Source organism: Salminus brasiliensis, chromosome 12 (assembly GCF_030463535.1).
Source record: "Salminus brasiliensis chromosome 12, fSalBra1.hap2, whole genome shotgun sequence".
NCBI classification, from domain to species: Eukaryota; Metazoa; Chordata; class Actinopteri; order Characiformes; family Bryconidae; genus Salminus; species Salminus brasiliensis.
Genome location: NC_132889.1, coordinates 334,470 through 356,147, shown reverse-complemented (window position 1 = coordinate 356,147; position 21,678 = coordinate 334,470). Strand labels below are relative to the sequence as shown.

At 40.6% G+C, this 21,678-nt stretch overlaps 1 protein-coding gene across 1 annotated transcript in view; it reads left to right on the top strand.

Annotated features, from left to right (window-relative positions):
• rab28 (RAB28, member RAS oncogene family) overlaps positions 1-14,761 on the top strand; it is a 30,599-nt gene extending 15,838 nt beyond the window's left edge. Inside the window, exons 5-7 of the mRNA XM_072693334.1 lie at positions 10,380-10,483; positions 10,696-10,773; positions 12,853-14,761. Coding sequence (XP_072549435.1) covers positions 10,380-10,483; positions 10,696-10,773; positions 12,853-12,945 — 275 coding nt within the window. The 3' untranslated portion in view covers positions 12,946-14,761. The remainder of the gene's footprint in view (positions 1-10,379; positions 10,484-10,695; positions 10,774-12,852) is intronic.
• The last annotated feature ends 6,917 nt before the right edge of the window (positions 14,762-21,678 follow it).

Sequence of the window (21,678 nt, the reverse complement as noted above, 5' to 3'; positions counted from 1 at the left end):
CCTCCTTGCTGTTCTGAGTGGCCTGGCAGCCATAGCCGCTCTGCTCAACTGCCCAAACTGTGGCCGCAGAGCCGAATGCAAGGCCCTGGCTGCTTTTATGAGCTGTGCTTGTGGCATTTATGAAACAGTTTGTTTTCATATTGCTTATGAAGTTACATGCTATGAAGCCATTTAATAGAGCAGTGGATTCAGTAAAGAGGCAGTCAATGTCCGGAGTGATTACCATCAACAGGCCAGTGCTCTGCAGTTTCCACATACTTACACAGCCCAGTGCCCTCCTGAAAGCTGAGGCCATCCTTACATGTCCCACTTTAACTTTAAATCTACTCCTGAATCCAGATCTTTTCCAACTCTGTCTATGATATAATGAATTATTTAGATTAAATTCATGAGATTAAAGATTGTCACTTGCTAATATAATACATATATTAGTAAGAATTGCTTTGTTACAGTTTAAAATAGACTCTGCAGTGGTGTATAACTGCTTTCCATCAGTACGAAGAGACACTAAAGAGAGCGAGACTGTATGTTGGCCGCTATTGGTATGTTTTATAGGATTTGTAGTAGGAAACTTGTTCCACGGCAGTTAGTGTTATACACACTGACATGCATGCAGTGCTGTATCTTCACCACATCCGTATCCAGTTCCATATAAACAGTTATGTGAGGTGTGTTTCTCATGCTAGCTTCAGCATGCGTTGCTCATGCCAACTCCCAAAGCCTTCACAGCTGCATCAATGCTGTGCCACTGTCACGCTATATCATTTCCATGTTTTGTGCTTTAGACCTTTCTGTCAGGATATGGAAGGTGGTGTAGATGCAGGCAGTAGTAGGTCAATTATTGTGGAGTCTTTATTCTAGCTAAAACCTGTCTAGAAGTATTGAGATGCTCCTTTCTAATGAGTGAGTTCAGCTGCCTTAAGCTTGTACAATTTCCATAGAAAAGCACTGACCAAGAGGACGGGACACTTTGAAGCAGCCGTGACTACATAGGCCCAAGGTCGCCGTTCCCAATGCTGAGTGGGTGGTAGAGGGATATAAAGCCCCCCAGTCTTAGGCTGTGGGCTTCTCTGGAGTGATGATAGAGCTCTATCCAGTACCTTTGGGATGCGTTGGAGTGTCAGAACTAATCATTCATCATCATAACCTGACTTCACTGATGCGAGAGTGCGAGAGTCTAGTTCAGCAAACTCCCTAATACACTTAATTTCAGGAGCCTCATTGGATGAGCAGTGGACAGTTAGTCCATTTAAGACCTAGAGATGCAGTCTGAGCTAGGAATTGTGTTCCGCACTAGTAAGCTAACAGTGTGTGTGTAGCGGAGGTGTGTGTTAGTATCTCAGGCAGCAGACAGTGTCTGTGCTTTATCAGGGTAAATGGGTGTTGATGTGTGCTGATGGCTCTGTTAGTCACTGTGTTTATAACTCCACAGAGCCACTTAAGAGCGGGCGCAACGACGAGCCCCCCCCCCCGCACGCTCTAATGGAACGACCCGACCAGGGAGCAGCCTGTTAGTGGAGCTATGTGACGGCAGCAAGTGCGTTCTAAAGACCAGAGAAACACCTCCCCTCTCCTCCTCCACGGCCAGCTCTCTGCTGTGGGAGGCTGCAGCGGCCCAAGTTATGGCTGGGGTCCTCTGAGTTTCATAAAAGCCCTTTAGCCCTCACTGTGGGGTTCGACTCGCATAACTCGGTCCTGTCCCCACACTCCACTGCATGTTTGGGTTAAACAGTGTCGGTGGCTGTTAACGGTGTTATGTGAAGTTTATTTGCTGGCAGTTACCTGCTCCGTTAAATGTTCCAGGCTGACCCCAGCACAAAGAGAGCTCTCACTCCACTGTGCTCTCTCTGTGTGTCCTGCACAGACTCAGTGCACTGTAGGCGAAGATATTAATGAGCGTTTTCGGATACATGCTCGTTTGCATAGATTTTTCATGCAGATCTACTTTTAAGGCAAGACAACACAAACAGAATTGACAATGTTTGTCTCATTAGTCATGTTTTAGTGCCCAACATGACTTGTATTCCTTTGTTTCCATCAGAAAAGGTTTAACAACTAGGGGTCGTGAGCAGGTTTACTAGACTCTCTCTGTGATTAACTGAAAGTTTGAGCAAAGCAAATAAAAAAACTGATGTTAGTGAGTCAGGCATTAGTGTATCTCTTCTTTCTGTATGTTCGTGTTGTTAATAGAGATGGTCAGTGTTTTTTGGGGGCTGATACTGATCTGATATTTCTGTATGATCGACTGACCCCAATGGAGGGCAGGGCTGGATGCCACATTAACCTTTTCAGGCAAACTTGGTAACGCATTATCGTTCATGGCTTCTGTAACCGCATTTACAGTGCTGTGGAACTCTAAGCACCAACTCAGAAAGCCATGAATTCCTGTGCAGAACTGAAAGTGTGGTTACTCACGGATTCTCACTGTACTGGGCTGAGGGATGGACCCTCAAGAGGGTGTTAAAAGTCTTTACTCTGCCTCCTTCATGGGGCAGAGTTAGGTTTTACGCATTCTACAGATATGGGACAGATATGGTTTAACAACAAAGAAACAAAAAAACACCAGACTAATGTTTTTCTGTCCATGGAGCATATTTATACACTACCTTTAATGAGTTACTGCAACAATGCATGAGGTCCGTATTGTCATCTAGCAGCTGAATGAGGAACTGCAAAATAAGGATAATGTGATCTGACCAGCTCTGAAGATCGGCTAAATCATCAGCTGATCGCTGATTGCATTCATGGTATAAAAAACCTTCCATCTCTGATAGTTTTTTATTGTATGTTGTAAGATAAGGATTGTGGATAGAACTTGTTATTGTGCCATCAGTAAATGGAACCTGAGGAACACCACAGCCTTCACTAATAGAGATGTATAAGCTCAAGTAGAATTTCTGAGTGTATGTGTGTGCGTGTGTTTCGGATGGCATGACGCCACAGCGGCGCTTGTTTAAGTAAACATTTCCTGGTGAGAGGGACGAGGTGTAGCCATTGCTCTTTTCTCCTTAGAACCTGTCATGGGTCCATCTCTTTTTCTCTCTCTCTCTCTCTCTTACACACACACACACACACACACACACACACTTGCTAAGCTTCAAGCTTGCTGATGATTCGTCTTGCTATCTCTCACACTCACACATAAACAGTTTATTTAGTGTTTGCTGGGTCTTCCTGCTACACGGACACGCTGACACCAACTGAGAAAAACCAGACCTCCACTACCAGATCCACACATACTGATAACCCTCAACCACTGCATTAATAACACCCCCCCCCCCCCACACACACACACACATACACTTACATGAGAGAGACAGACAGAAGACAGACAGACAGAATGAAAAGAGACCTCCACTACCAGATCCACACATGCTGATAACCCTCCACTGCACACACAGTGCAGATAGCAGGAGAACAGCAGGATTAGTTCTGTATCCGTTGGTGCCGTGCATGAGTGAGTGAGTGAGTACGGGAGATGGGACACGCTGGTCTAGATTAGATTAGAAGAGAAAAATGATCATCGGGCTGTAATGTACACAAGGCCGCATGGAGTCAACTCTGGGATTCGTTTAGCCCTGTCTACCTGATCAGACCAGGGTTAAGTCTTACACTAATGGCCTGTCCTGACATCGTACCATCATTTACCTGGATAAAGACGTCTGTAGGATGTCTTGAGTATTTTGAAAGCTTTGACCTGATGATATTCAGGAGACCTAGTTCAGACCTCCAGTTTCCTACAGTTTTTTATGTTTTGTATTTACAGTATAATTACATGTATTTAAAAATTCAGATAATTGGAAAGTACCCAAACCTGTGACTGTCCTGTCTCTAACCATTCTAACCTAGAACAAAAACAATAAAAAAAAAAAACTAACATAATACCATTTATGTGCTTTGTGTTGTTTAATGTTCTATGTCTTGTGTATGTCCTGTACAAATTGTAGTTTTGACAGTAAAGCTGATTTGGACTTTGACTTCAAACTGAGTTGACCGTGTTCTTTTGATGGATAAAAATAATATATTTAAGGATGCACAGATATGGTAGATGTGTTACGTAAACATTCATAATGCGCCAAAATTGGGACTAAACTCACTTGGATCAGCATTGGAAAGAAATACTACATTAAATAAGTAAAATAAAAATAGATATTTTAGCCCACCTTGAACTGGCTTTACAGCAAAATGAGCTGACTTTACCAATATGATTGCAGTAAGATGCTCCTTTGGCGTCAAGAAGCAGCACTCAGGAAGCATGAGCTCATTAACATTATGAATGCTGACTTGTTATTCGCTGTATTACTGCTAATTTAAATACCACCTGATGCCGAGAGTGTATTTACACAAAATAATATCATAACTGCTGATAATTAGGCCTGTGCAGCACGTCTGCAAGAAATCTAATAACGGGGAAAACACCTGGGTCTACACAAGTACACCATGTGCAGTGTGCTGCTTACATGACCACTGTAATAATCAGATAAAATCTGAACTGCCCAGTCTTGTTCCATTAACCATTTTTAAAAATAAAGGTGCTACAAACGATTCTTTAAATCGCTGTTTTGTCTTCAAAGAACAGTGATTGTAATAGAGATATGTGAGATGTGTGTGAAGACTTTAAGAGGTTTTAGGAAACATCACTTAATGTAAAAGTTCTTTATGAGCTTGAAAGCTCTCCTTTCATTAGTTCTCTTTTATAAATGTAAATCTGAACCAAAATTTGTTCTTCTATGGCATCCCTCAAAGAACTTTAGAGAGTTCAGTTGTGATACTCAGATTTTTTACTAACTGCTCCTTTAAGGCCACCACCACTTTGCTGAACGTGATCACGTTTGAGTCGTGGGTTTATTGGCATGTTAAGCCAAAAGTGTTTTAAACCATTTTCCTCTTTGTGTGTGTGTGTGTGTGTGATGACCGTACTCTCTCTGTGACGGTCAGGTCTGGAGCAGAATAACACTGTTCTGTTCTCCATGTCCCACTGCTGGAGAAAGTCTATATGTACAATAACCCCACTGCAGACTCCCAGCCTCTATTTTTGGTAACAATAGCTTTTAGGAAAATATTTCTCCAGCGAAACACATTAGTCTGTTTGTATCGATAATGAATGAGGCATGTCAGGAATACTTTTCACGGTAACTGCCAAAATATCCTGCGGTTTTTCATTTCACATGCAAAATCTCTTGTGTGTCAGTGAGTAAGTGGTGTTGTGTGTGTGAGCGAGTGCAAGTGTGCACACGTTTGGGGACAAACGCTGAATTTTTGCCTCATACTGAAGGTCTTTATGGGAAGGACATGTTAAGTGCTTTGAGCTGCCGGCTGTTCAGATCTGACTTTACACAGAGCTACTGTGATTTATGTTGACTTCAGATTCAGCTTTTGCAGTGTGTGAACATGCTGCGGAACATGGTTTTGGGTTCTGTGCGTGTGTCTGTGTTCTGCTGGCAAATTCCAATTATGCCAAATAATAATTAAATTGCTAAGGTGTAAACAGTCATTCAGTGGGGCGGGGTGTTGGTTTGAAATTGCTTGGGCCTAGATAACCTCCTCTAGTCAGAGCTGTGGTTCTACAGTGGAGGAGAAGGGAAGCAGACGTCTGAAGCTCTAATAAAAGCTCCTCACAGAAAGTTCTTCACCTAATGGTGATGAAGACGCTGCCTGATGCCTGAGACACGGTTCTACCAGAGTTCTGAGAAGAGCTCGGCTCTAGAACCTGCTTTTAAAATCAGATCATTAAAATGGTGGAGGGATACATGCTGCAGGGTGTAGTGCGGTTGTTTTACCTTCATCATCATCATCAATCCATATATAACTCAGACACCTGTAGCTGCACTGGTGGGTTTGGATAGGAAATAAATTATGGGCTGTATCTGTGTTGTAGTCATGGCAACCGAAGCCTGTTTCCATTCACCAGCACTGTACAGAATGGGTCAGTTTCTCTACAGTGAAGCTCAATTTCACACCGACTCTGAATGACTGCTTACATATATTTTTGAAAAATGAGTGGAATTAATTTGGGCTGTATTTGTTTATAGTTTTTGTACCTGTGTAAACTAAATCTTTAAACTCAGTTGTCTTTGTGTAACTGCATATGTTATTGTATGTAAGCGTTACATTGATTTACATTTGTGTAGATTTTGTGTGTGTGTAAAAAGTTGATTGATATGTGTGTAGAAGTGCTGAGGATCTAATGGATCTAGAGGATTAGCTGTGTTTAGTCAAGGTAGCAGCCAGAGAGCCTCCGTTGCTTCAGATCATCATTAATAACATGAACCAACACACATGCACACATTCACTTACTTGTGTGTTTATGCTTGGGCCCAACCGATGTGAAAATCTAGCACTAATGCTGATCACATGTCACATAATTTAGATCCATTTAAAATATAATAAATGTAATACATACAATACTCATGTAGTTTTATGTAAGAGACAAACTCACATATTACAGCAGCATAAAGACAGTGAGAAATGTATGAACAGAGACCGAATTAAGAAAATTAAGTGATAACAGATAATATAAATAAATTCTGGATGTTAACTGCGCAGAAAATAGACGGTCAGTTCTTGAAGGCGATGAAGGTGTTGAAGCAATAAAAGTGGCAAAGCGTAAGAATCTGAGACACTTTGTTAAGAACCAAATTGTGATTTTCTAGACGACTGGGTCAGAACATCTCCATAACATCAGGCAGATCTTGTGGGGTGTCAGTACCTACCCAGAGTGCTACCTGGAAGGACAGCCGGTGAACATTGATTTGCGCAGTGATTTGAAAAGTCTGTGATTGGTGCTGTTGATGGGTCACTGTGGAGCACTGAGTGACACTGAATGCTTTGTTTGTCATACTGGGACATGCTTATAGCCATGACTCTCTGATATCTTGCTCACTCTTGCTTACTCACACAGGTCTTAAAATCTTAAAAAAGGATAATGGTGAGGGTGAAGCTTGAATAAAAGCAGTCTGGAGGGAAGCTATAGGGAAATGCTATACCTTGATATACCTACACACACACACACACACACCCATATGCAGCCTCAGTAGACACTGGGTGTGTCTGTCATCGACACAAAGCCCAGAAAGACAGACAAAGACAAGAAGGTGACCCCTGCCCGACCTTACTGTGTCGACCTGCTGGTGACCCTTCGGTGACATCAGAGCAGTGGGTTTAGTGACTGTCAGTAAAGCAGGACATTGTTGTACTTGCTCTAAATCAGTCCCCCACTGACACACTGCAGCTCCTCGCGGCCAAAAGTGTGTTAATGTGCTGCGCAGAGCTAACAGGTAACATACAGCATAACCAGGGGGGTCCCCAGAGTCTGCAGGGCGGCGGTCTCTTGCTCTCGGACCACCAAAAATTCTAAATTATGTCTTTAAACCACTGATACATGTCAAATATTTCTCATTTTAAGGTCATTGTAAGAATATTAAATAGCTTAAAAGTGTAGTCAAAAGTCTAGAAATAAGTTAGAATTTTCTTTATTCACCCAACCCACATTCAATTCACATTATTATAAGCTAATCAGAACTAACATATTACTGAAATGTGAAAATAAATTATTTCTCACATGCATAGATCTATACGTATTCTCCCATTCTGATTTTCTAACTGAGACAATACTTAACAACTTTCTCATGTTAAGCTTGCTTTACGCAAATTAAGTTATTTCTGCACAAATGTACACCCTAAGGACTACACCCTAAGGACTACACCCTAAGGACTACACCCTAAGGACTACACCCCAAGGACTACACCCCAAGGACTAAACCCCAAGGATTACACCCCAAGGATTACTAATTGGTAACTACAGGCAGAGCAATGTGATCTGGCTGAGGTGCTCCTAAGTTATAATGGTGTGGAAAAAAGCCAGGGACTACCAGTGTTTCTAGGGAGTTTGAGGGGTTAAGTAATTTCCTTAGAATTTAAATTGTTTTATTTTGTTAGCAGGTCATTTTCTTTTTAGACATTAGAACTAGATGAAATAGCTTAAAGTGTAGTTATAATGCCTAGAAAGAAGTTGTTTTTAATTGTCTTATTTCAAACATCTCACAGATACAGTATTTAATTTTTATGGGCTACGCAGAGCTATGGTAATGTTACTGAAATGCGTAAATTAATAAATTATTTTCTCATATTCGAATTTCTTTCGGTAATAGCCTTCATACAGAGGGTAAGGTTAAAATGGTAATGTGAATGTTGATTTCTGTGGAACAGCTATGACGGCTAGTGGCCTAGTCAACGAGGCCCCATGCACTAGGAGCTATTATGGCGCCAGTAGAGCACAAATGATGGGCAGTGTTTTAGACTGGCCTTATTTATAAAAGGGACACAACTTGAATTTACACAGTTGTTAATAATTCCAGAGCAGTTATCCTGGGGTTTAGTCTCAGAGTGCAGCAGAACTTTCATATTAAAATCCCTGAAACTTTCTCCTACACTGAAAACAATAGCACTTTAAATTTTCGTGATCTAAATGTGGAAAGTGGTCGCAAATGAATACAGTGTGTTACATGAGCACAGTTCTTGCCAAAGAAAGCAGTTGTGTTGATGCAACACATTGTATTCATGTGCAGCCACTTTCACGCAAACCCTGTGCACCCTTTTTTTTCCTTCAGTGTAGGAGAAAAGCCAGAGCCCCTCTTGGGGTTGGGCTGCTGAACTCGCCACTTTTGTCACTGTTTATTAGTTTTCATGTCTGTGCAAAAAAACGTATAATAGGCAAACATTTTTAAATGAACTAGCTTTAAGAACTCTGGTTTTCCAGGGGTTCTGTTTGTTAATTAGTTAACGAGGTGCTAGATAAGGGGAATAATCCCAAAAACACAAAATAGTGGGGTCCTCAGGACGTAGACATTCATAACACACTCACACACACATACAGTTGGACAGGTGTCATCTCTGCAAGGTTATAGAGAGGTCTGTGTGTGTGTGTGTGTGTGTGTGTGTGTGTGTGTGTGTGTGTATAATCCTCCAGGGTAAAGAGTACAGGTTTCTATAGGATGATATTCTGTAACGGTAGCTGTAGCCTTTAGGCAGGTACTGTATGTTTATTCTGACAGCTCTGTCCTTTTTTTTGTTGTCTCTCTCACACTTGTACACACACATACTTGTGTATATACACTATATGTCTAAATGTTTGTGGACTGAATGCATTCAGCGTCTTTTAGTTGCACCCACTGCTGACATAAATGTGCAAATGCACACACAGCTTGTCTAGTTCCTGTAGAGTACTGCCAATAGAATAGGACTCTCTGGAGCAGATCAACATCATGACCCTATTGGCTCCATGCTGCCTAATGCCAGGCGTGGGCTAGAGGGGTATAAAGCCCCCCAGCATTGAGGAGCTGTGGAGCAGTGAAAGAACTGTGTTCTCTGGAATGGAGCTCCATCCAGTACTTTTGGGAGGAGGTGGCGTAGTGATCAATCATCTAACATCCTGACCCCACTAACACTCTTGGTAATTGCAATCAAATCTTCACAGCAAGTCTTTTTGCTGTTTGACCTGCTGCAAATGTGACAACAGCATCTAGCAGCGTTCTGGCAGCGTTCTTGAGGTATCACATTCTTATTTTTGAGTATTCTTGGGTTGGAATTTGAGGTATGAGGATCATTGTCCTCTTGGAAGGTCCAATGACACCTAAGCTTCAGCTTCCTTACAGACTGCTTGATGTTTTTCTTCTAGGATTTCCTTATACTTGTTTGAACCCACCTTGCCCAACACATTTTCAAAAATGATGGAGAGGGCTCCTCTGCTTCACCCATCTTGTTCAGGGGTCATGACTCCTCATGTTGCCCTTTCTAACCTTATGTTAGTTGTGTTGAGATATTTAAAAAGCTCATGTTTAATTGGTTTACTGCAATGGGGCTGAATAATTCAGATTGCATACAAGTTTAACTATGGGCTTATTAACAACACAAACTTGTTTTTATTCCCTACCTGTTTAAAGAGCCCCTCTCTCTCATTCACTCACTCACTCAATCTCTCTCACACACAACACCACACAACACACACACACACGTGCACGCACACAGCGGTTTTAATCCTGAACCCTTCCAGTATTTAGACTGGAGCTGGTCAGAGGAACGTACTGAGGCAGGACTGTGCACCTGAGTGATTACAAATGACAGACTGAAAGAGTCTGAAGAGTGTGTGTGTGTGTGTGTGTCTGTGTGTGTGTGTGTGTGTGTGTGTGTGTGTGTGTGTTGAAAGTTGAGTTTCTACCTTTTCACTAATTTCTTGTCCTCTTTTTTGGCTGTGGTGGAGTGGCTCCTCTCGCCTTCACTCTCTCTCACTTTTCTCTCTATTTCTCTAACACTTGTGATATCATATATTCTGACTGCATGTTTGTGTGTGTGTGTGTGTGTGTGTGTGTGTGTGTTTGTAGTTGATCTGGAGCACATGCGGACAGTAAAGGTAGACAAGCACCAGCGCTTCTGCCAGGAGAATGGCCTCATCAGCCAGTTTGTGTCGGCAAAGACAGGAGACTCGGTCAGTAACACACACACACACACACACACATGCGCACACACACAAATAGGTGGCCCATATGGCAAAATCTATTGAATGTGAGCGAATTTGATAAAGTTTCTGTTGTGTGTGAACCGATACACAGTGCTGTCAGCTGTGTCAGACAGTGTATCTCTGTATATGACTTTGTTCAACAGTATGTGTATTTAATAACATGTGTATGTGTTTTTCAGGTGTTCCTCTGTTTCCAGAGAGTGGCGGCAGAGATTTTGGGAATAAAACTGAATAAAGCAGAAATAGAGCAGTCACAGGTGAGTGTGTGTGTGTGTGTGTGTGTGTGTGTGTGTGTGTTGAACTCTGCAGGACTACAGGGAGGAATCTGGGTAATCAGACTTATCTAACAGCTCAGCAGCTCTACAGAACTGTGTGTGTCAGGGTTAGAGAGGGCAACATGAGGTCATGACCCCTGAACAAGATAGGCGGCGCAGTGGAGCCCTCTCCATCATTCTGGAAATATATATATGTGTGTGTGTGTGTGTGTGTGTGTGTGTGTGTGAAAGAGAGAAATTAATAAAAGGCCAAATGGTGCCATTTGGTTTTGTGGACCAGTATCTATAGGCCTCTAAAGTTGTGTGTCATTCTGTAGTGTAGTTATGCCCATATTTGGAGTCTTTTAGGGCTTTCTAAACTGGAGAAATGAAAAGAGAAAAATTGCCTCTTTTGTGTCCTGTGGTCATAAAAATGTTCCAAAGCTGATCTGATGATTATCACAGGATCCTCTAAATTATGAGATCATTAAAGAGTAAAAAATATGAAGATTGCTACGTGTAAGCTAATGCTGCTGCACATAAAATTGACCTCATTAGACTTGCCAGCCTCTTCGAAAAACCACACAACCCAGCACACTTCGCCAGTGTAGTCAAGCAGTATTTGCAAGTTCAGTTTGAGGAGCAGTTGTTGACCACACTGGTCCATCAGTATGACCTACTGACCTGAGAAAACATGGACAGCACAGCAGTGTCTCTCAAAAGTGGAGCAACCACATGTCTGCTGGCTCTGCCCATCCCCTAATGTTTCAATGCCAAAACAGCACCACCCATTTTCCATCTCATCTCCCTCCTATAAACTATCTTTCCGTCTCCAGTGTCTTAATTCCAGAAGTTTTCCCATTGGCTCATTTTTATTTTCCCCAGAAATAAGTTTTTAACCCTTACTCTGCTCTATCAAAAGAAGGCGGGACTACACTTAGAAATTAAGTGATTGACCGCTTGTCTCCTTTAATACTTTTGTGGTCATCCTGAAAGAAGGATGTTTGTTTTGTTGCTTTCATTGTTGTGTGATCTTGTTTATGTAAAATCCTTTTCCTTTTTTCATTACCTATCGTCATATCATCTTTGAAAATCAAAAGATCAGATTTTGGGCCAACAGAATCCCGAAATTATTTCTAAAGAATATTCCTAATATTTATCTGTAAACATCTTTTTTTACTGTCACTAACATTATTTTCCTTCTCACTTTAATAACTCATGTTTTCATTTTTGCCTGTTTTCCATCTTTTCTGTTTCATTTGCTTTTTTTCCTCTGTCTGTCTCTGTCTGTCTCTGTCTGTCTGTCTGTCTGTCTGTCTGTCTGTTCATGTGTGTGTGTGTGTGTAGCGGATTGTTCGGGCTGAGTTGGTGGACTATCCTCAAGATGAGGGACCAGTGTCTCACGACAACAATCAGAGCAAGATCTGCTCTGTTCAATAACATAACAGTATGTGTGTGTGACAGAGTATTTAGACCTTAGCTGTTTTGTTGCTGTAGGTCTAGTTGTGTTAGATCAGTGCGCTAATATAGATTTGAGCTGAAACACAGAGTAGTGGCTTTACCATATCCATCACTGCCCATCACTGATAATGATTTTGTATCCAGTAATTTTGCTTAATTAATATAACCATATTAAATTAACCATATATCAGTAAACAATATATTATTTGCCAACAAGTAGAAACGTTACTATTTTTGTAATTATTGGTTCAATGCATGGGCTATAATTAATATTGATGTGAAGCTGTAATGGTCTAGAACACTTGTTGTTTTCTGAAATGATGGTGGTGCTCCATCAAACACTTTTGGAATGAGGTGGGGTTATTAGGATAGCTAAAGCAGGAACCAAACTTTTATTATTATTATTATTATTATTATTTTTAATACCCTTAATTTTAGAAGAAACAGTCAATACGCGGGTGTCCCAATACTTTTGTCCATATTCATATATCAGACCTAAAGCACAGTGATTTTAAACCTAATAGGTAAAGAGAGGTTGTGTTTGCTGTAAGTTTAACTTACAAATATGAAAATGTGACATATGATCTCCCTAACATTTCTCCTTTGTGTGTTTGTGTGTAGCGGGTGGTGAAGGCGGACATCGTGAACTACAGCCAGGAGTCTGTGGCCCGGACGGTCAACCCTCCACGAAGCTCCATGTGTGTCATACAGTGATCCTCAAACGCTGGTTCTCCTCCTCTCATCTCCTCTTTTCTCTCTTTTCCTCCCTGTTTTTGTCAGTCTCTCTGGACTGTGACTAGCAGACCGCTTCATAGTGCTGCACGTAGGCTACACACACGCATACCTCTCTGCTGTTTTGTAAAGTGTGTGTGTGTCTTCAGCGTCTTCAGTTTGCGGACATTCTCAAGCAGTGTTGTATTTACGCCGACTGCATAGAACATGCACAGCATCCGTCTGTCCTCCACTGTTATTTCTGTGTTCTGAGGGTCAGCAGTGTGGTTCCTGAGAGACAGGCAGGTACGTTATTATTGTCGTTATTAGCGTATTAATGTCTGTTTTGAACAGACAGCTGTGGACATAAGAACGGAGGAAAATAGAGAGCAGGGCGATGAGGGACAGTGAAGCTGCTCATGTGCCGTGAAGTGAACTCCAAGCAGAACCTCGCTACTTGTTTACAGATTCCTTCTTTTCTCCTGTTTTCTTTTCTTTTTGATATTTAGAGTCTTAGAATTTTAAAACATAGTGTTTATTTTTTAGCACAGTAGTGCCGAACTTCAATTACGGTCATGTGCAAAAATGTGGGCACCCCTGTTTAAATTCGCTGTAGGAACACACACCTACATATGTATATTATTTAGACACAATTTCTGTTTATTTATTGTAAAGATTGGGATTGAAAAGATTGGGAAATAAATATATAATATAAAATGTGCCATAATCGTTGTACATGCCACATTTTATGTTTTCCAGTCTGTTAAATTCAGTAAATAAGTAATAATTGTGTTTTAAAATTAATTAAAAAAAACGAATAAAATTAGATGCTAAATACATGGCATTTGACCAAGGGTGCTCAAACCTTTATATAAGAATAGGTTTGTTTTTATTTGTTTTGTTTCTTCTGAAAACACTTCCAAAGGGATTGAAAGCAGATTACGTTTAGATGATGAGACTATTTGCTGTCAAGCTACCTAGTAGGTTGTGATTTAGCAGTGGTAGTGATGATCATAATGAAGAGGAAATCATCAGTGTGAAACCAAATCTAGACTCAAAACTTCTTCACTCATTCCCAGTGACCGTCGAGGAGTATCAGAGCTTTGTCTAGTCCTGCATTCCAGAATTCTTGTCTTGTCCACTACTGTTGGGCTTTCAGAGCGACCCATCACAAGCTGTTCTGACGTGACGTATTATGGCAGACAATGTTTCAAAACAGTGCTGCAAGCAAGACTTCATTTGGCAATGAAAGTACGTACATGTGAGCCAGTCTGAATACAGCCTGTAGTAGTAGTCGAGTTAGACTGACTCGAACAGTGCCCATTTATGTAGGAGTGCTCTTTGCAAGCTGTAAACGTGTCTATCAGCCCAGAACAGCCCTTATTTTGCAGTGCTGTACGCTTGATGATGTGTTTTTACTTTCCTCTCTGCTGCCCTGTTACACCACACACTGTAGGTGATATATTATAATGATGTCTTGTTTTGGACCAATAAGATGAAGATGCTCTCCTGCAGGACGGCTGACGGGTGAGGCTTCAGCAGCCACAGTCTTCGCCTTAAGTCTGACACATGACACTAGGTTCTCCTTTGTCTTAACCTGGGTAACGTCGTTCTTTGCGTTGGTTCCTTGAGTGTTTTCACTCATCACTCGTAACGGAATCTGAAGATCCCTGTCGAACGAAAGCTACTGTTGAAACACTAAACGTCACCGAGCCGAGCTCTACTCGCTGTAGTGAAGCGGAATGTTGTATACTCTGTACATTTAGAATGAAACAGTGTGTTGTTTTGTAAACATTATTAAAATATTATAACACCGTCACGCTGCTTATTTCTCTCATCCTTTGGAAATGTGAAACATACGTATTCCAAATCCAGATTCCAAGGTTGTGTTATTGCTGTGGCAGATGATAGTCGTGTGGTCAGGGAAGTTGTCCAATGTGAATATGTTTAAAGCGAGATGGCTGTAATTGAGTGTAATGAGATCTGGGTAAGTAGTTATGCTTGAAATGCTCTGCTCTGCTCTCCTGGGCTGCTCGCCTCATCAGCCTGCAGTCTTCATCCTGCAGATGTAGAACTGAAAAGTGATTGGCAACGGAAATTAAACAAGGGTGAGTTAACCTGATGGGGAAATGAAATGCAGTTTAAGCATTTAAAACATTTCTTTGGGGTCTGTAAAAACACCCTTTCCTAATTTTCATGAGTAATGTCCTTTTGAAGAGCACTTGGATGGTGAGACCATTCATGGAAAGGAAAAACAGGCTTCTTTAAAGTGTGTTGTGACACGTGTGTGTGTGTATATATATATCCAGTATGAAGCTCTAATAGCATTAATATCCAGTATGAAGCTCTAATAGCATTAAAATCCACTATGAAGATCTAATATCATTAATATCCAGTATGAAGTTCTAATAGCATTAAAATCCACTATGAAGATCTAATAACATTAATATCCAGTATGAAGTTCTAATAACATTAATATCCAGTATGAAGCTCTAATAGCATTAATATCCAGTATGAAGCTCTAATAACACTAATATCCAGTATGAAGCTCTAATAGCATTAATATCCAGTATGAAGTTCTAATAACATTAATATCCAGTATGAAGCTCTAATAGCATTAATATCCAGTATGAAGTTCTAATAACACTAATATCCAGTATGAAGCTCTAATATCATTAATATCCAGTATGAAGTTCTAATAACATTAATATCCAGTATGAAGTTCTAATAGCATTAATATCCAGAATGAAGTTCTAATAGCATTAATATCCAGTATGAAGCTCTAATAGCATTAATATCCAGTATGAAGTTTTAATAGCATTAATATCCAGTATGAAGTTCTAATAGCATTAATATCCAGTATGAAGCTCTAATAACATTAATATCCAGTATGAAGCTTTAATAGCATTAATATCCAGTATGAAGCTCTAATAGCATTAATATCCAGTATGAAGCTCTAATAACATTAATATTCAGTATGAAGCTTTAATAGCATTAATATCCAGTATGAAGTTCTAATAGCATTAATATCCAGTATGAAGTTCTAATAACATTAATATCCAGTATGAAGCTCTAATAGCATTAATATCCAGTATGAAGCTCTAATAGCATTAATATCCAGTATGAAGTTCTAATAGCATTAATATCCAGAATGTTATACAGAGTTTTCCAGATGAACACACTGCTGAGTTTCAGGTTCCAGCAGTGCTGTATGTTTGTGTGTGTGCAGTAATAATACAGTACTGAGTGTTAGTAGAGGCGAGGTGGATTAAACAGTCTGGGCTGATGTGAAACCGCAGACCGTGATGGAGAAGTGAACAATAGGGTCGGTATCAGTTAAAGCAGGTGTATGAAGTGTCCTGAAACATGGCCGACGTGCTATTTTTCATCTGCAGGTGTGACAATGCAGTTGAAGACGGAGGGGACCCCAGGGAGCTGTAATTTCAGCCCTGCCGGGGCATTTCACACACACACACACACAGAGAGAGAGAGGCCTTACACACACTGCTAATGAGAGAAAAGACCTTCAAGCCTTCGTCTTCATCTAACGGAGCTTGAAATCCACTTCCACAGGTGATACATTCATCATCATTCACCACAGGTGTTTCAACACTGCAGTAATAAGACATTATTGTAGAGCCTTTATTTCTTTAAGCTGACTTTTATTCTCATTTCATCCATCTCCAACATCATGTCTGAAGTTCACAGACATCAGTTACTAAATAACTAGAGTAGAAAACCCAGTGTGCTGGAAGTACTGTCTCCGTGTTCACAAGTGAAACATCATCATGCATATTCCTCATATTCCTGTATGAGTTTTTAAAAATGGTTATTAAAATGTAATGTAATAATAATTATAGAAAAACAGTCACAATTGCTTTACATGTTTTTTTAAAATAAAATTATCAGAGAAAATGCCGTGCAAAATTAAAAAAAAACCAAAACAATAAAAACTAAAGTCTATAAATAAATAACAGCTAATCACTGCAGTTCATTAATGGTGATCTGTACTGCATTAAAGATTATGTCAGTAATATAGTAATAATGATCTAGTAATTATATTAAATATATATAACGTTCTCTGAACTAGAAAAAAACAAACGATTTTGAACATTAACTGGATAAAGTAAATAATACAAATAATAATAATTATTTAATTAATAAATGTTTTGTTAATTAGTTAGAATTTATTTGTTGTCAGAATCTCCATATTTTGCAGATTTTTCACTTTTTGACATTTTAAATTTGGGAATCGTGAGTGAAAAATTGAGTGAACCTTTTAACAAGCAGACCAATAGAAATGATCCAGCCTGTCTGTGCCTATAAGAGGGAAAACGGAGCGTTTCGCAGGGCTGTAGCACAGGCGTGGTTCAGTCTCTGTGTGGTGGACTCCACCCTCATCAGCACAGACGCCCTCACCTCTGACCACGCACACAGCGATGAGCCGAGCCGGAAGGGCTGGGAGCGGAAATCACACAAATACAGCCAACCTTCCTGCTGAGGTTCTTGGCCTGTTGATCACCTGACCTGCTTGTTCATGTTGCTGCTGTTATTAATGATGATGATGATGATGATGATGATGATGGTCACTGCAATTCAGAAGTTTTCTTTGAGCGCATGCATGTCTCCGGCTCCTCGTGTCTGCGGTTTAGAAAAGCAGAGAGAAGAGAGGAGCTGTCGCGGTCGGTGACAGGCCGCTCTCTCTGCTGTTTGGACAGGTGTTTTATTTTTATTTCGTTTTTCCCCCTAAAGAAAACAGCAGCACCTCACTGCCCTCCTGCTCAAAAAGACACGAGGAAAGAATAATATGTGTCGGAAAATAGGGCGGACAAGCAGCCGAGGCCTCCTGACAGCTGGGCGGAGGGATTTCAGTCCTGGTGAATTTGTCCGCCTGTCCCACCGGCCCCTGCTGTGAGCGATGGCGGAGCTAATTTGCTCAGTGTCAGTTAGCTTAAGCTGTGAGGGGCTCTGCTGTGGGAGAAAGAGGGGAAACCCCCAGTTCAGCAGGCAGCAGAGGAAACTACTTCTAGTCTGACTGCCTTCAAAGCTCCAACATAAATCACGAAAAGTAAAAACCTTTCAATAAATCAATAAAAGCATCTAAATCAGCAAAACCAGTCATGTACAGTGTAAACACCACCAACACAACTCACCTAAAACCACCAACTAAAACCACACCAAACACCCAAACAGGCAGAACACTAAAAGCACAAACTCCCCGCAAACAGTCATTAAAATCAGCCACTAAAGAAACAGACCTCAGAATATTTAAGAACGCCCCGTAGCCAGTCCCTAAACACAGCCGAGCACAGAACAGCAGCAGAAGCTCCAGCACTGCTGTGCGCTGAGGGGCAGGCGGGAGGCTGGAGGATAATAGTGGTATTAAACCTGACTTTAGTAAATAAATGTGCCGAAATCAGACTTTTATTACTGTGATTATTTCTGGCCTTGACTGTGAAGGCCAAATAAATACTGTTCTAAATGTATCGTCGATGTGTGTGTGTGTGTGTGTGTGTGTGTGTGTGTGTGTGCACGCTGAACATGTGTGAAATCTCTATCTAGTTGCTGTAATGTTGTGACACACAGCCTCCCGGTGTACATAAGGTCTGGGAGAACATGACTGATGATGAGTTAATTACGGTCAGTAGTTTGGGCCCGGAGTCAGAGAGAGGCGATCAGCCGGATGGTCCTGACAGAGCTGGAACAGCGCCAGACACCTTAACCTCCTAAAGGCCACAATTAGTCAGTAATGACCCTCAATGGGCTTTTATTAGGGCCTTTAAACCGGGGTGAAGCGGCCGAGCGATGAGCAGCCTGGAGAATAAGTGCTCATTGTGGAGCAGAGATGTTTGGCCTGTGACAGTGTGTGTGTGTGTGTGTGTGTGTGTGTGTGTGTGTGTGTGTGTGTCTGTTTTACAAGTGTTTTCAGAGTGATGTCAGACATTAACGGTGGTGTTAACTGTGAGGGTGCCGAGTGTGTTGGCTTGAGCAGTGCTGATCTGTAACCGGATCCTCGCGACCTCTGTACGCTGGGCGGTTTTAGGGTCTTCAGCCCGTACCCACATCGTGCTCGCAGCACAGAGAGGGGCATTGTGGGCCATCGGCTCATCGCTCAGGCTGAGCTCTTAAACATGGACAATAGGCCGTCTGTGTGCCAGAGGCAGGAGATTGTTAAAGACGAGTGTAAATAAATGCGGCCTGTATTAACACGAGCCTGGGTGGTCAGACCGGACCTGCTGGTACAGTTAGACCTCTCAACTGTTACAGTGGGACCGTTAGAGACACAGATAGCAGTATTTGGAGCCCATCTGTGAGACCATTGAAGATTATACTTCACTTTCGTGGTTTGGAATCGTGGGACGACTTTCTCTTCTTAATGAGAGACAACAAGCACATCTGTACCACATTTGTTTTTCAGAGCAGCTCAGAAAATCTTAGCTTATATAAATATATATATATATATATATATATATATATATATATATATATATATATATATATTACTGTTTATTTACTGAATTTAAGAGATTGAGAAAAATACATCTACAAATGTTCCACTTAATTTTGTACCATTTATGACAAATAATAAATAAATTGATTGTGTTTAATATGTGCATAAAAAAATATGATAGTCCTGTAGTGTGTGTGTTCACTTATTTACTTATTTATTTATGTGGTGGTGAACAGGTTTTTTTTTACTTGAAAACTTATAGCATTCTGAGCGGATTTCAGGAATCAGTATATTTCAGAGATTCTATAAAATGTTTTATATAATAATACACTAATTTATTATAATAATAATAAAGTAAAAAAAAATAATAGTACAAATAAGGTGCATGGGGAGTTCAAACAAAAGGGGTAAAACAGGACATCCCCCAATATTTTTAAGGCAATATACAAACATGAAAGGAAATATGTAATGTAAATAAATGCTTGGTCAGCAACTTAATCTGGTCTGACCAGCAAAGCTTAACTGAGCTGAGCGGAAAGAGACAGCAGCAGTGAGAGAGGGAGAGAGAGAGAGAGAGAGAGAGAGAGAGAGAGAGAGAGAGAGAGAGAGGGAGGAAGATATCTACAATAAAGAAGAAGCTGAGTGTTTGCACGGAAACCTGTGTATTCTCAGTGTCATCTGGTAATGCATACTTTCCCCTTTACCATCTCTCTGTGGTCTCTCTCTCCCTCTCTTTCTCTGTGCTTATTTTAGTCACTGCTGAAACCTGGTGATGACAGTGGAAGCCACACAGGCCGAGCGAGAAAGAGGGTGTGGATCTATAGCCAAGGCCAGCAGGACGGAGAGATGGAGGAAGAGAGAGAGAGAGAGAGAGAGAGAGAGAGGTTACACCCCTTCTTTGTTCCTCTTTTTTCCCTCTGTTTTCCACCTGCAGCGAGCCAGAGCCGCAGAATAGGGGCAGTCTAGATGAAAGAGGAGAGAGAGAGAGAGAGAGAGAGAGAGAGAGAGAGAGAGATATTCTCTCCTGTGTGGCTTCCTCATTAGAGCAAAGGACGTGGCGCAGAGAGAGAGAGAGTGAAATGACGAGAGAGGTGTTGTTTAGCTGTTTTTCAGAAATATAATAAGCTGTGCTTTCTAATCACACACAGCTCACTGTTATTCATTTATTGCCCTGACTGAGTGTTTAACTTACTCTACTGTAATCTACTGTACTGTACTCTACTGTACTGTACTCTACTGTAATCTACTGTACTATAACCTACTGTACTGTACTCTACTGTACTATACTCTACTGTACTGTACTCTACTATAATCTACTGTACTGTAGTCTACTGTACTCTACTATAATCTACTGTACTGTACTCTACTGTACTGTACTCTACTGTACTCTACTGTACTATAACATACTGTACTGTACTCTACTGTACTATACTCTACTGTACTGTACTCTACTATAATCTACTGTACTGTAGTCTACTGTACTCTACTATAATCTACTGTACTGTACTCTACTGTACTGTACTCTACTGTACTCTACTGTACTGTAGGCTAGTTTTGCTGCACCATTTACATGTCATTTAAACATTTTAGAGAAACGTCTATTTTATATAATGTGTCCCAGCCTTTACAGATATGTTACACTGAAAATTTGTTTTACGAATATGTTTAAGTTAAACAAATTTTATGCCTAATTAAGCATTGTTTGTTTTTTTCAAATTCATTTCAAAGCTTTGCAGAAGATACTTGTCAAGTATAGAGGGCAAAGGCGGTATTTTGAGGTTAAAAACAAACAAAAAAATCTACCATTTAAACGGCAATATTAACATTACTATAAAATATAATGTAACATACAAATATATTAATATATCATATTAAATAATATAATATGCAATATGAATTACATAAAACAACATAAAAACTAAAAGTTGAAAATAAGATAAGATAAGATAGTCCTTTATTAGTCCCGCAGTGGGGAAATTCTCAGTGTCACAGCAGAAAGGGATAGCAAGACAAAAATACACTGATCAGCCATAACTTTAACATCAGTAAGTCATAATATTGTGTAGGTCCCCCTTGTGCTGTCACAATAGCTCTGACCCATCGAGGCATGAACTCTTACTCTTACTGACACTTTTAGACATTACAGCAGATCCTTTAAGTCCTGTAACTTGTGAGTTGGGACCCTTATAAGCATTTGCATACGGGGAACCCCCCACAAGACCTGCTTGCTGATGTTCTGGAGATGTTCTGACCCAGTCATTATCTAGAACATCACAGTCTGATTA